At 37.3% G+C, this 13,965-nt stretch overlaps 1 protein-coding gene across 5 annotated transcripts in view; it reads right to left on the reverse strand.

Moving 5' to 3' along the window:
* The window catches only part of NBEAL1 (neurobeachin like 1), a 73,579-nt gene that overhangs the window by 12,884 nt on the left and 46,730 nt on the right, over positions 1 to 13,965 (reverse strand). For all 5 annotated transcript variants that reach the window (XM_054278530.1, XM_054278527.1, XM_054278528.1 and 2 more), the window contains 16 exons: positions 12,911 to 13,492; positions 12,158 to 12,333; positions 11,651 to 11,804; positions 10,339 to 10,467; positions 9,720 to 10,025; positions 9,460 to 9,609; positions 8,403 to 8,560; positions 7,816 to 7,940; positions 6,877 to 7,003; positions 5,636 to 5,784; positions 4,698 to 4,831; positions 3,900 to 4,001; positions 2,673 to 2,768; positions 2,440 to 2,564; positions 1,101 to 1,241; positions 876 to 1,006 (listed from right to left, as the gene is read on the reverse strand). In XM_054278530.1, coding sequence (XP_054134505.1) covers positions 876 to 1,006; positions 1,101 to 1,241; positions 2,440 to 2,564; positions 2,673 to 2,768; positions 3,900 to 4,001; positions 4,698 to 4,831; positions 5,636 to 5,784; positions 6,877 to 7,003; positions 7,816 to 7,940; positions 8,403 to 8,560; positions 9,460 to 9,609; positions 9,720 to 10,025; positions 10,339 to 10,467; positions 11,651 to 11,804; positions 12,158 to 12,333; positions 12,911 to 13,492 — 2,785 coding nt within the window. The remainder of the gene's footprint in view (positions 1 to 875; positions 1,007 to 1,100; positions 1,242 to 2,439; positions 2,565 to 2,672; positions 2,769 to 3,899; positions 4,002 to 4,697; positions 4,832 to 5,635; positions 5,785 to 6,876; positions 7,004 to 7,815; positions 7,941 to 8,402; positions 8,561 to 9,459; positions 9,610 to 9,719; positions 10,026 to 10,338; positions 10,468 to 11,650; positions 11,805 to 12,157; positions 12,334 to 12,910; positions 13,493 to 13,965) is intronic.

The raw sequence follows: 13,965 nt of genomic DNA on the forward strand, positions 1-13,965 counted from the left end.
AATGTAAATCCCTAATAACTCTACCACTGACATAGGAGGCTAAGTTCTGTTCTGTATGTTTATGATTTTAAATGATAATGGATAACAATTATCCAAAACATCTAATTGATTTTGAAGCTAAGTCCCAACCACAGAAGCAGTATTAATCTTTTACACATCTATCTGTAAACATATCTGCATTTGCTTTGCCAGAATTAAGAGTCCAAAACACTTCCATAAGGTAATTCATAAGAAGGGAGTTACTTAGAAGTTTAAATGGTTGTAAAATCAAGGCTCTTAAGAAGTCTGAAATTTCACCAGCTATCATTAAAACAACTCTACACACTTAAATTACTTGAAAGTGTGACTTGGGAGTTCTCATTTTTTCTAATTTAGAACTCCAGTAGATTGTAGCAGCAAAACATACAAATCCATTTTCAAATTGTGTAAAGACAGAGAATCAAATCACTAAACAATAAATGTGAATTTAAAAAGGAGTCTAATGTCAGAATGCAGGATACTGTCTTTTTAATCAGCATTATAATAATTATAATTAATATCTTTTAACTTTTTCTATGTATTTAATCAGTATTAACTATTACTAACTTTTTCAAACATCCCAGTGAGCATCTCTGACACTCTCCATTGGGTAAGCACCACTATTTTTAGCCATCCTTAAGCCCATAGCCTGAATTTTAAACTATGTTTAGGCTGCTGCTTAACACAACTGGCATCTTCACTGAAGAGTTTAAGCCAGCACCATGATTAATGTCTACAATCACACAATAAGGTTTAAATAGTAAGTGTTCCTCAGCATTCACAAATGGCTGTAACAATTCTTTTCTGAAGAATACAGAAACAGTTTCTTGTGAGAATAGTCTTGGCAGTCAGCTTACCATTCTGATTCTCCAGGAACTCTGGAAAGTAGAAGAACTCTGGGATAAGTTCTTTGACATCATTGGGGTTGTCCATGAGTGCCTGCCAGGTAGCAGGAATAGAGTGGAACTGTCTGTCAGCACAGTCAAATCTGTGGATCAGAAAATCCAGGTTAGACTTTGACAATTCCCTCAGTAAAATGACAAGGAAGCAGCAGGAGGGGGCTGCTTATCTGCCCAGCATACCTGCCACTCTGAAGCTGGATATGGAGTGTTGTGAAAGGCTCCACCCGAATGAGGTAATGCATGACACCAGCAGCATTTGAGTAGTGTGTCCCATAGTGAAACTTGTCAATCATCCCAAGAGGATCCTCAAAATTCTCATATCTGAAAAAATAAATCTTTATAAATACAACTGAGCATTATGGTTGATTTACATGTGGGTTATGCTTATTCAAGGCAAAGATTCGAAAGAAATTACCACAGCAATCTATGAGAGGAAAAATACATTGAGTGCCATCAAACATGAAGATTCCAAATCTTACTTAGCAAGTCCCTAAGGAAAGACTGCTGAAAGATAAAAATGTACACCAGATGAAGCCTTTGCATGCCTGTTATACTCTTCCCTAGGCATTTGCTATCAGCTGTCAGACACCAGATAAAGGGCAGACAAGACTGATGACTTTATACAACAAACCAACACACCCCCCACCACTAAAATGAATATTTACTAGTGAATAGACTTGTGATGGCTTCCTGCAAGATTTAGGAAATGTGTTTAACTGTGCAGGATGCAGGAGAGAGATCTTTTTCACACTCATGCCCATTTCCTTTTCTACTGGCAAACTCACTCTACCGTGCCACCATCTGGCTGATACATTCCTCAGCCTCACAAGGCTGGTAAGAGAAATTCTAGTTGAACATACTTCTGGAGAATCCACTTCATTACAATCAGGACAGAACCCAGTAATCCAAAGGAAATTCTCCATGTTCCAAGTTTTCAGAAGATTTTGGAAGACACCTGGCTGCAGTCTGGTATGACAGCACACTCACTCTCCAGACTAGCAAACAAGGGGAAAACCACTGTACTGCTGGGTGGGTGTAAGTACCTGTCATTGGCACCTACAGAGGACTTGCTGAAAGTCACTTGAGACCTATTTTATTTTGAAGATAATAATCTATGCTTGAAAAAAAGAGGAAGCACAGATTTAGGCTCAATGCTACCTCTTAGGCAGCTCAACTCAGCAGTATCATTTCACATTCCCTATCTTGTAGCAGATATGGGACACACTTTTCAAGCCATTAAATTGTTTCTACAATCTTTCAGTTTTTCATCTCCACAACTGAGAAATAACTGAAAATTTACAACAGTAAGTTTTGTCCTTTCACTGCCATATAACTGAGTGCTATATAATGTAGTCTGTATGCAGCAGGAACAACCAACCAATTACATTTGCAAGGGCATCTGTTATGTCATAAAACCAGCTTCAAAAATTTCACTGTCACTATTTTATTTTCTAAATGTGTTATTAGCCTGGAGGCTCAGAAAAGACAAAGAAATATAAGCAAGTGTTCAAATACATACTTCTCTTTCACAGTCTTAGCATTCTTCTCATTAACCACACCTATAGGTTTGGACAGGTCCCTAAATACTGCAGGATTATTCAGGTCCAGTTCTTCTGAGGTGTAATCTCGTAAAATCCAGGGAAACTAAAAAAAAAATTAAGTCAAATATCAGACAGAGATTAAAAATACATCTTTCAAACCAGAAGAAACACATACCTTTGGCAAAAATTTAAAAATTAGCTTTTTAATTACCACAGGATATTGAGCAAGGTCATTGTAAGTTCGTCCAGCCATAGTGTTTAGCTGAATAAGGTAATCAAAGTTGGATATTTCTCTATTCACCCATTTCTGAAAGACAAAGAAAGATTAAATGGAATTCACTATATCAAAGATATATTTATTGCAAATTACACATCTTGTCAGTATCTATATGCCAGAGGATAGCACTGGCAAGTGAAAAGTACAAGACCACAAAAATTGTATGCAAGTCTAGATACAATTTCCCATAATGAAGTTTATTTTCCCTTTGATTCAGTGATTGTGCTATCTATACTTCATTGAAATCAGGTCCTGATTGGTGACAGTACTGTGTCAAACACAGAGCAGCAGACAATTAGCAACCTTGCTACAAACGAAAAGAAAAATAGGAAGTAAGAAAAACAAAAAGAAGGCAAGTATGCAGGTACTGATAAAAAGGAGAAGAGAACTTTGAAATCCATCTGAGTGCTAAGATCAAGACTTATTTATAAATTATTCTCCCATTGGTTAACAGTACAGGTTAACAATTTGTAAACCAAATTGTCTGTGCACCTTTGTTTGCTCCATTATTACGTTCTAAATCAAAGAACAGACAGAGCTGTGTTCAGAAGGGCTCAGTATTTGTCTGTAGAGTGATGGAGATGTGTCATGACAGATGATATATTTTCTGTGTAAATATACAACTCAATAGTTTTTATTGTCAAGAAAACAAAGAACAATCAAAGTATTTCCAATATCTTAAACTTATTTGTAAAGCCTCCTCCCTCAGAGAAAACAATTTTGGCATAAAGAGATGGAAGATAAAAATACATTTACTATATTTAAAAATTTATCTGTGTTTTCGGTTATTACCAATATTAATAATTCCCACTTAATCTTCATGTGAGTTTTGTCGAAAGCTCCATCATGAAAAGATAGCAGGGAAAATTATTTGCACATCCAATGAAAGAAGTTTCAAAACAGCACTCAAGATCATAGACTAAAACCAGAAGTCAATCTGCCACATTTTATGTTCATGTTAAAATGCCTGTCAATCACATCACCAGAGCTGGCTATAATAATTTACCTGACTGTAAACACAAACCAAGCCATCCTAAAATTATGCACGTGGAAGTTCAGGGGCCAGGCTGAGGGTAGAAATTGGCAGCTGCCATCTAAACACTGAGGGTGTCCTTCAAAAGGCAGAGGAACTCTTTAGACCATTGAGCTGAGGTCTCATACCTGCATCAAACCCGATGCTTTGAAAAGCTCCTGTGGAGATCTGGTCCCAGAAATGTTTGGAGAGCGCAGCGACAGTATCCGACTATACACTTTGTTTCGTACCTGTCAGAAACAGCACTAATAAAAGAATATTCTGGAGATTGAAGCTGACAATCAAGCAATTTGTCTCCTAATTAAAATATGAAATAATTAGGACACAGTTACACTTTCAAGTACTTCGATCTCCTGCTATTTAAAACGTTTGGACATGGATGGATGTGACATCCTTCACATCAAAACCAAACCACACAACATTTTCTAAGAGCTGACCTACTACTACACTGACCTACTAGTATGTAACTCACCCTAAGTCCTGAAATTTATCATAGTTCCTCATAAAAAGGATCATTGGTATTACCCAGAGGGCAGAAAAGTTCACTACTCTTTAACCACCGAATATCAATGATTTCTAATGTTGTAGTTAAAAATAAAGTCTCCTTTCATTTGCAATTAATTTGTTCAATCTTTAAAAAGATGGGCTTCAAGACATTTAGATTACTATTGATGTGATTTTAGTTAAATAATCATTTTGTATAACAGAGAGAGAGAGAAAGAAAAAAGGAGAATCTTGTTTTATCTTTTCACAATTAATCAGTTTCTAGGTGCCAGACTGCAGAGTAGTTTGATGACGATGTAAAGCAAACAGTTTGCTATTAGTGTTACGGTATTAAGAAAGGCACCAGACTCAAATTCAATCACTGATCTTAAACCTATCCTTGTGCTTCTTACATGAATCCATGACATTTAGGAAAGCCATACCTCCTTATTGAAGTTGAGGAAGTAGTTGGTTTGATCCGTAAGGAAGATCTCCAAAGCTGACCTCCTCAGGTTGTACCGACGCAAATGGATCTCTCGGATTTGAGAAAGGTGCCATTTGAAATCAAAACCTACCCCTAGGAGGAACACTCTGTTTACTGAGTTGGAATACACACGAAAAAAACCCTTTTCATACAGACACAGTGCATACAGACACCAGCTTCAATCACCTCAGAGTTATTCCTAGAAAAGGAGAGTCTTGTAGCTGATGTGATTAACCATTTTGCTAGGAAAATATTAACTTCAGATATTGTTGTGCTGAAAGAAATGAAGCAAGAAATACCTGATGGAATGTAGAATACATTTGCTTTCTGATTAAAGACATATTATAAATGTATTCTGTTGACAAAAAGTATGAACCAACCCCTTTGCTTTCTTCAACAGGTTCAAACAAAGGCTGAATGTTTCAGTATACTGATATGGAAAATTTTACTATTATTTGTCCAAAATTTTACTCCCGTGTTTTCATAGTCAGTTGTGTATATTCTATTAAAGTTCCCTAAATTAATATGCATGATTAATGCTTACATACTACTGCTTTTTAATCAATGCATGAGTACAACAATATTTGTTGTAGAAAGAGAACAGAGCAGTGCAATTTACAAAGCAAATTAGAGGTATTAATTTTTTTTTAATAAGTTATTTTTAAGAAATATTAAGAATAGTTAATCAATTTACCAGCTCAGAAATTACAGTTCTTGATTCTTGATTCTGAAGGGATCAGTCAGCCACTAACCATCAAGTGCAATATTAATTTTAAGTACAGACCAACAACTTGTCTCTTTACAATTACTTTGACATTCATTTTCAAAACAAACTCAGCCTATGAAAAGCAGTATGCCGAACTACACTGAAAATAAAGAGATATTGGTCATGCTTACCTTCCTCTTTCTCAATGCTGCCATCAAAGAAATAGATGTGCTGGGTAGTGACCTCCAGCCTGCCCGGTATCACATCAATTACTGTAATGAGTTCACAGTCTTCAGACAATATTAGCTTTTCTTTCTGACTTTCCTCATCCTTCTCATCCCTGCAAAAACACCACTAAGTGTTACAGGGTTGGGTAGATTATACTGTTACTTAGATCCTTGGTAAAAGCACAGCTCAGAAAATAATCAAATTTAAATGGCATTGAAACTGCAGCATAAACAATTCTATAAAGCTGCTTATATCAGCAGTCATGGGTGTTTCAGGCTAGACCACAAACAGCATTTCACAGCATCACTCTTCAGTCTTGATATTTTGGTCTTGGGCACAGTGGACTTGACTTCACGTGAAGTACAAAAACATCAGGCTGCATTTCCCTACTTTATTTAATTGTTAGGGGCTTAAGCTCTCTGGCCCAGAGCAGAGCTGAGTTCCAGTTCATGTGACTGAAGTTATCTCCAGGGTTATTTTGCTATAATCTACAGCAAGCATTTAATAACCTTTAAAATACAAAATGTATCAGTACCATTCAGAGTGCCAACTACCTACTGGACTTAATAACACAAACACAGATGCATGCACAACGTGACATGTCCAATTACTGAAGCAAAGCAAAGCATTTGCTATCCTACCTCAACTCCCCTTTCCCTACTCTCTCTCTCCTGCCTTTATTTTGGTTGCAGTCACACAACTGACATGAAGGAAGCACAGCCTTCCCTCTGGAATGCTGTTAAACACAAGGCACTCCAGCACTTAAATGCCAACCGCACCAATTTTCATGCTATGCAGCTGACAATGGAGTGAACGACATGGCAACTATGGACAAGAGGCAGTTCCAGTCTGGTCCATGTCCTCACACAGCAGATTGCCTCCTGAGAATTACAGCCAATATACACAGTAGAGAAGCATTAACAATTCCATAGCTTCAGCCCACCTGTGAGCAGTGAATCACTAATGGATTCTCATAAACATCTGCTCTGCCTCCTTCTCCCTGGGGCTTTTCTTGTCTCAGTGGTAACAAGGATAAATCCAACAGTCCAACAGTAACTTTTCTGATCAAAACTGCCCTGGATTGAATTGTTAAAGCCAGACAAAGAAAGAGGGAAACTGGATGCTATTCAACTCCCAAAGTTGTTTCTTGTTCCGTATCCCTAGCACAGAAACAAATTATAATTGCTTATCCTGTTCTACTTACAAATCGGAACTGGCTGTTGTGTCTTCTTCTGGTAGTTCCAGAACATCATCTTCCAAGTCACTCACTTTCACCTGCTTCACCACCTCCAGAAGCAGAGACTCACTAGAGGGCTGTGTCTGGTGCACACCTAGCATAAATAGACATAACAGCTCATAACTTTTTCTGCTACAATGCTTTTGGAAATCTAACCTACTAAACCTGTCTTCTACAGTTGAATTTTGGTTGTAGCCAAGTAAGAAGCAAGCAGGTTTCTTATATATTTTTGTGGTTAAGCAGAACACTACAAACAGTCCTTGAGCTACACTGAAAATTATGACAACAAAAATTTAACTTGAATTCTGATGTAGAAACTTACAATAAAATATTTTGCAATGTTTTTCCAGACATTGCTAAAGCATGCAGATTTAGTAGAAATACACTGCATTTGTTTTTTGGTTACGTGGGTTTACAAGAGTGTTTTGTGGAGGTTTTTTTGCTTGAGCCTTGATATCCAATACATCAAACTTAACAGTTACACCTAACTCAGCTGTTTGGCACACTTCTGAAGCAAAGCACTTCCAATCTACACATTTTAGCCAAAAATTCTAAAAGACTTTGAACAAACACTGCTTACTGTAATCTTTTTGTGTATTTTTTGAAGAAATAATCTCATACAAGAAAGTTGTACGACTTCTTATTTTAAAACAAAGGAGTTGACTTTTATTTATTGCTCAACAAAACCCCACATTTCAATGAACCAGGGCAAAAGAATTCTACTCAGTAGGAAAATGTTGTTTAAGGTCAAAGAATCACTCTCATAAAATAGATTTTACTACAGATGAAATAAAGAAAAATCAAGATTTAAGTATATAAGCATATACTGCTTATTAAACACAAAGAGGAAAGTGAGTATCTTTCTTTGGTAAGAACTCAAGTGAGATAGCAAATACCACTTTATACCTAAATTATCTCTCAGGTCACTAGCATCCTGATGAGAGTTGAAGTTGTAATTCTGCACTAGTTTTAGTCTCATACGTGAAAAATTTTCCACATTTGAAAGTTTCCAGTGAACAGGACGCTGTTTCCTAGGCAAACAAGAAAATTCATTAAAAAATCTGAATAAAGACCTACAGGAAAGAAGTGATTACAAAAGAGTGCATATTTAGAAAAATACTGGTCATTAACTTGTACATTGTAAAAAATAAAAGATTAAAATGCAGTTTATTGCTTTTGTTTCACATTGCAGTGCTGAACATCACTCTTTATTCTGTAAACAGTATTTATTTTCACAGAATTAGCAAGGTTGGAAGAGATGCTCAAGAGCATTAAGTCCAACTGACAAACTACCATCACTGCAATCACCCCAAAACTACCTTCTGATAAGAACATTTCCTGGCACGACTTGAGGCATTTCCCCTTGTCCTGTCACTCAAGACTGTACACCTCAAGCACGATTACTGCAGTCAATCTTACCTGGTTTTAACCACACGAAACAGTGAGCAAATCCCTTTTAAGAATGATACCCAGTTTAAGAAGCCCAGTCTCACCTTTCAGCCCAAGGCCCACGCTCAGAGAACAAGTACAGCTGGGCTGCTCTCCACTGCCTCAGCGTGGCTGTGTGCTGGCTGCTCAGCTGTTTGAGCATGCTGTTGTAGCGCAGGTTCTCCTGCCGAGCCTTCCTGCGGAACGGCTCCACAAAGTGCTCCTGAAACACCAGTGCAAATAGATCCAGCACTCAGTTACCTCTGACCTTGGAAAACAGCTTCCCAAGAATTCTCAGAAAACAAGAAGTGGAAAAAGTTTAGCGATAAAACATTCTGAAATTTTAAGGTAATAAAATACTTAGGAGAGAAATTTTTGAAAGCTTAGACCTAGAAGAAATAATGCCAGACTTTAAAGATGTGAAGAAAGCATTATCAATGCTGAATCCACCATAAAGTAATTTTTCATCATCAGAAAAGCAGTCAGTATTAGAAACCCTACTATAATAGGTAGGATTTTTCCTAAATTCTGGCATTCTTGAATGTGACTTGCATTGTATTTTTCCTTTAGCTATTTGAATAAAATAGACCTACAAGTTTTGTTATTAAAAAAGCAAAGAGATATGTAACTTCACTATGTTATTGCCTATAATTACCTGTTAATTCTAATGCTAAAACTCAATCTGGACCTTATACAGGAAAGCAATTTTTCCACATTAAAGAAGAACCGTTCACTGCTGTAAATCCTTTAACTGTATTGAAATAGGGTTTAAAAAAATAACCCAAAAACCAGCTCATAATGGAAATCAGGTTTTAATAATTCAAAACACAAATCAAAGAGGATGCAGCTTATGGGTGAGCATATCTCTACCTTGCTGATGAAAAGGAAGGCCTACTGTACTGAAATCACTTTGATTGCATGTAAGACTGTTAATAGACAGAGCAGAATTAGTAAGTATATCCTAGAAGGGAATATAGTTCCACTGCCCATCAAATCTTAATTAAATTAACCTGTTTACAGTTATTCAACTGGATCATCCCGAAATTCGTTTTCTCCATCTTTTAGACAGCAGCTCTCAAGAGAGTTCTTTTAAGAGAACCTCACACTCACTGAAAACCTTACCTGAAATTTAAGCTTACTTTCTCCTCTTTCTCGGTCTCGCTTGTGCATGTTCACCATAAAAGCTTCATAACAATCTTTCCAATAAAGTGCCATTTGCTCATTATCATGTCTGAATGAATTCTCTTCATATTGCTTCATATTTGGAATAATCTGGTTCCATCAAAACAAAATAAAAAGTACCATGTGATTTCTGAATGGGTTCCTCTGCTTTCATGGCTGAAAAGAGGGAGGAAACGATACAAAAAGAATTTACTACTTACATATTTGTCAATATAAACTTGCCACTCATCAGATCTGCAGTATTCTTGAAAGTCCTCAAAGAACGATGGGCTGCCATTGGTAGGAGGCAGTGAAGGAAGGTGCAGGTTCATAAAGAGAAGTTCATAAACCTTGGATACCAATGTCCGAACCAGAGGAATCAAAAATGAGTATGTTTCTGTCTTCTCTTCAATTGACCTACTCAAAATGCCTTCCAACTTCCCCAGGAGGTAGCATGCCTCAGGCTGGCTCTCAATTACTTTGGTCTGAAGGAGGGTGTTTAGTTTGGCTGCTGCCATAGCACAGACCTACAAAAACAAACAGCAAAAAATGAATGTGATCTTCCTTGAGCACCCATCTTTTTCCTGCCACTTCTGCCTGCATATTCCCATCCCCAAACAGAAGCCCTCTACCTCTTCCTTGTGCTCCACAGGCACACACTGACAGGACTGTAGAGTAAACCTGCAAAAGCTAAGAGCCAATAAAACATCTTCCCAAGAGAAGGATGAGGGACTGCCACAGGTCTGCTCTCTGGTGTGAGCAGCACTCCCAAAAACCACAACAGTTACATCAAATGTGCCCTTAAAACTCAAGCACCACTTGCAAGAATTTGCAACAAACCTGTAAGTTGTCTTGTGCAATAAATCCAAGGAGCAGCTGGACTTGCACCTGTGAAAGCCTAATTGCCTCTAAGCCAGCAGAGTACCAGACTGACAGACTATCCATGAGAGTCACTAGTTCTTCCAACAGCTATTACAGAAACAGAAAATAAGCATAACATTAAAATAAATAAAATGAACTGGAATAAAAGTAACAATAATTACTCTAGTGGAGACATAGTAATTTCAAAGAGCTGAAAAAGAGGCTGTGTTTATTTGTAACTTAACCAAACCCAGAAAATCATCCAAGAACACTACACTTAAACCAGTAATTTAAAGAAATTCCCGACAACAAAAAACTACCTAGCCCAGTATGTTAAGTCAAGTATTTCCCCTAAATAAAGTGCATATATATATATATATATATCTGTGTGTGTGTGTACAGGGAGTGAGAGTATATATATGCTTATTGCTTTTCCTATAAATTAACTCCAGTAAATGCCATATCCTTAGAAAATTTAGAAGACCCCACTTTAGGAGGCATTCTTTCTGTCAGTATTTAGATAGCAAAAGTGACACAAGCCTTGTGAAAGGTGGGTACTCCCAAGGCAAATGCCATATTTCACTATCCAGATGTGTTTGTTTAAAACTAATACACCTTGATATACTCTCTAACACAGCATTGGAATTGTGTGTTAATGGCTCTTGACATTTTACTTTTTTCTTAAAGAAAGTAGTCTTACAAAATATTTTTAAAGGATTTCTAGAGAAATAATGATGGTTTCCAGATAATCTCTCTTTTTTTGCTTAGAAAAACTGAAAAGCAATGACAACTCAGACTGTGAAGGAAGCATGACCAGTGTCAGAGATTACATAAATGCTGAGATATAATTTATCTGTTGAAACTACAATATGGGTCAAAACCCAGAAGTGACATTTCCCAACTTGCAACCAAAAGCAGAGTTTTAGCTGGTCTTTCATTCAGGATGCTCAGAGAGTCATAAATGCTGATAAACAGTGCAAAATCTGCTCAGGCTACAACTGCTGCTATTCCACTAGCTTTTACATTTTCCAAATATTTCTCCAGTCTGAAGAAACCTGGATTCTCAGTAAAGAGTACTACTTACATGCCTACTTAATTTGCATAATTTACTATATTCCCTGTGGTAAATATTCACATTTCTTATTCATGAAGGGGCACTCTAATCCATTCTACTATAAATCCTTACTCTGTAATATCTATGGTTTAATATGACTAGAAGGGTGACAGTATCCAAACCAACAACTTTCTTGTTACCATTTCAGCCCATACTTCCATTATGCAGTTACTGTACCTTTTCTGTCCATAAATTTGAATTAATTAGTCCTTCTGCCTGCAGGAAACCTTGTACAATTAGCAAGAGCTTGAAGGCATTTTCAGCATGTGTAGGGAGAGCTTTTGAATCTCTGTTATCAGTGACTGACCATTCTAACATCTTCTCCAGCAAGCTGCATGGAAAACAAAATCCCCAAGTAAGTATTACATGTTCTGAGTGTAAGTGGCTTTAAAAAAATCCAATTAAGTATTTAATTGAATCTCTTAGTCTGCAGTTACATAACTGCCATCTTCTTGATAAGCCAATGAGATAAAAGCGATTGAGAGACTCATGAAAACAGTGATAGTTTTAAAACCTTCTGGCCTCAAGACCCACCTCCTAAACAGGTCCAGGAATATATTTCTGACAGTATGTGAAGAGACAGCAGAGAAAAGTACATCTTGTTGGGAACCACCCACCCCTTCCCACCTTCACTCATGCCCCTCACTTCTGTTTATCCTCAGAAGGGATGAACTGTACACTCACTTGAGTTTTATTTCATCAGAAGGCCGCAGCAACTCGTTAGACATCCCCAGTTTGGTGAGAGCAGAGAACACCTGTCCTCTCTCAATCCAAGCATCATCATCAGATTTTTCAATACCTTTCCACATTATACACAGTAGGATGTCTGTGAGTAACTGTATGAGTTCATTATCACTCCCCTACAAAAGAAGTTAAATATTTAAAGCCCTTCTAGTATAGAAAACCTTCAAAACATTTCTAATTCATCACAGCCCTTATGCTTGCATGTTTCAACATTTGAAACTTTGCAGTCTTCAAATGGACTCCAAAGTCCAATTGAAAAGCTCAGGAAAACACAAATATAAGAGACTGTAGCTTGCTTCTATGATGTAAAACAAGCTGCCTTTTAACCACCCTAGATTTTTTCACAGCAAGTCTGCTGCACACCTCCTCTGGATGATAAAGGATGTTTAAATATAGAGGGAGTAGAGTTTGCAGGGATTTTTTGCGGTTTCTTGTGGTTGGGAGGTCGGCCTTATTTATTTGCTTTTTTGTTCTTTTTTTTTTTTAAACACCAAAGCTACCCCAAGTGGACACTCAAAAAAGAAGACACATTACAAAAGGAAGTACTCCTATTCACTATAAAAGAGCCATTTTGTTCACTTTCCTGTTGAATGATAGGAGGGACAAAAAAAAGTAATAATGATTCATTAGGGAGATTGAAAGAACAAAATGAAATTTCCAACAGTCGGAGAAACCAGTCCCATAGTTACTTACTCCTTGGTTTTCAAAGAGAGAAAGCTCAGCAGCGAAGCCCACATCATTTGTAACACCCAGCTCTCTGTCAGGCTGCCCAGAGAAGGGCTTTGTGCTCTCTGTGGGTGAGGGAGTGCTGGGCTGGCTGTCTGTCATCTGATTCCCAACATCAGCCAGTTCATAAGAGTCAACACTGGACAAATCCAAACTCAAATGTGAAGGATTACTGTGCCACAGCCCTTCTCGGCCCTCCGAACCGAAAGACATCTCTGCTGTGGATGCATCTTCCAGTGGCATAACAGAGAAATGGGCAGGGACATCCAGGGATTTGTTGTCTTCTAAACTCCACTGATCAAAGAGACCATTAACTGATGCAAAGCTGCCAGCTTTATCTCTCTCTGTTTTATCAGCTTGATGTTTCTGTAGCTCTTCAGTAGGAGGCTTTTTATCCTCTTCCCTGGAGGAATCAGTCCTGTTCTCCTTAAAGCCAATCCGGACCTCTGAGTTCTCCTTCAGGAACAGTCTAACCAAAGTGTCCTGCCAGCCCAGCTGCTGAGAAATCTGTTGTGCTGCATCCAATTGGGAATGCAAAAGGTGCAAAATCTAAGGAATAGAAGATATCCCATATCTACACATTAATTTTAGCTTGTAACTGCATCCATCTGGCTTTTCAATTAAACATTTTACAATCTTTAAATTTCTTTACTTTTCTTACAACCTTATATAAAGAGTCACAATCAGCTAATAATAAGCAAACCAGCCACAAAGTAATTTTGTCTCATAAAAAAAATATTGTTGATAAAAAAGAAAAAAAAGTAAAAAATTCTCAAGAGAAAAGCTGTAAAACCATATTGGTAAGTCGCCATATTTCAGCAAGTCTTCTGCAACAATTCCTCCAAATGTCAGTTATATCAATAAATAATTCCATTCCCCCACAGTCTAAAAAAAATTCTCTAATAGAAAACATGCTTGATTAGGAACTATTAATAAAATTACAGTATTAATAGCTTATTGATAGCATACATTATAGTTTCACTTCTTCATTTTGGGAAACCTTAACAGACTGTATGATGTCT

The sequence above is a fragment of the Melozone crissalis genome, unplaced genomic scaffold (assembly GCF_028551555.1).
Source record: "Melozone crissalis strain CALT ecotype California unplaced genomic scaffold, PUWL_Pcris_2 ptg000023l_1, whole genome shotgun sequence".
Taxonomy (NCBI): Eukaryota; Metazoa; Chordata; class Aves; order Passeriformes; family Passerellidae; genus Melozone; species Melozone crissalis.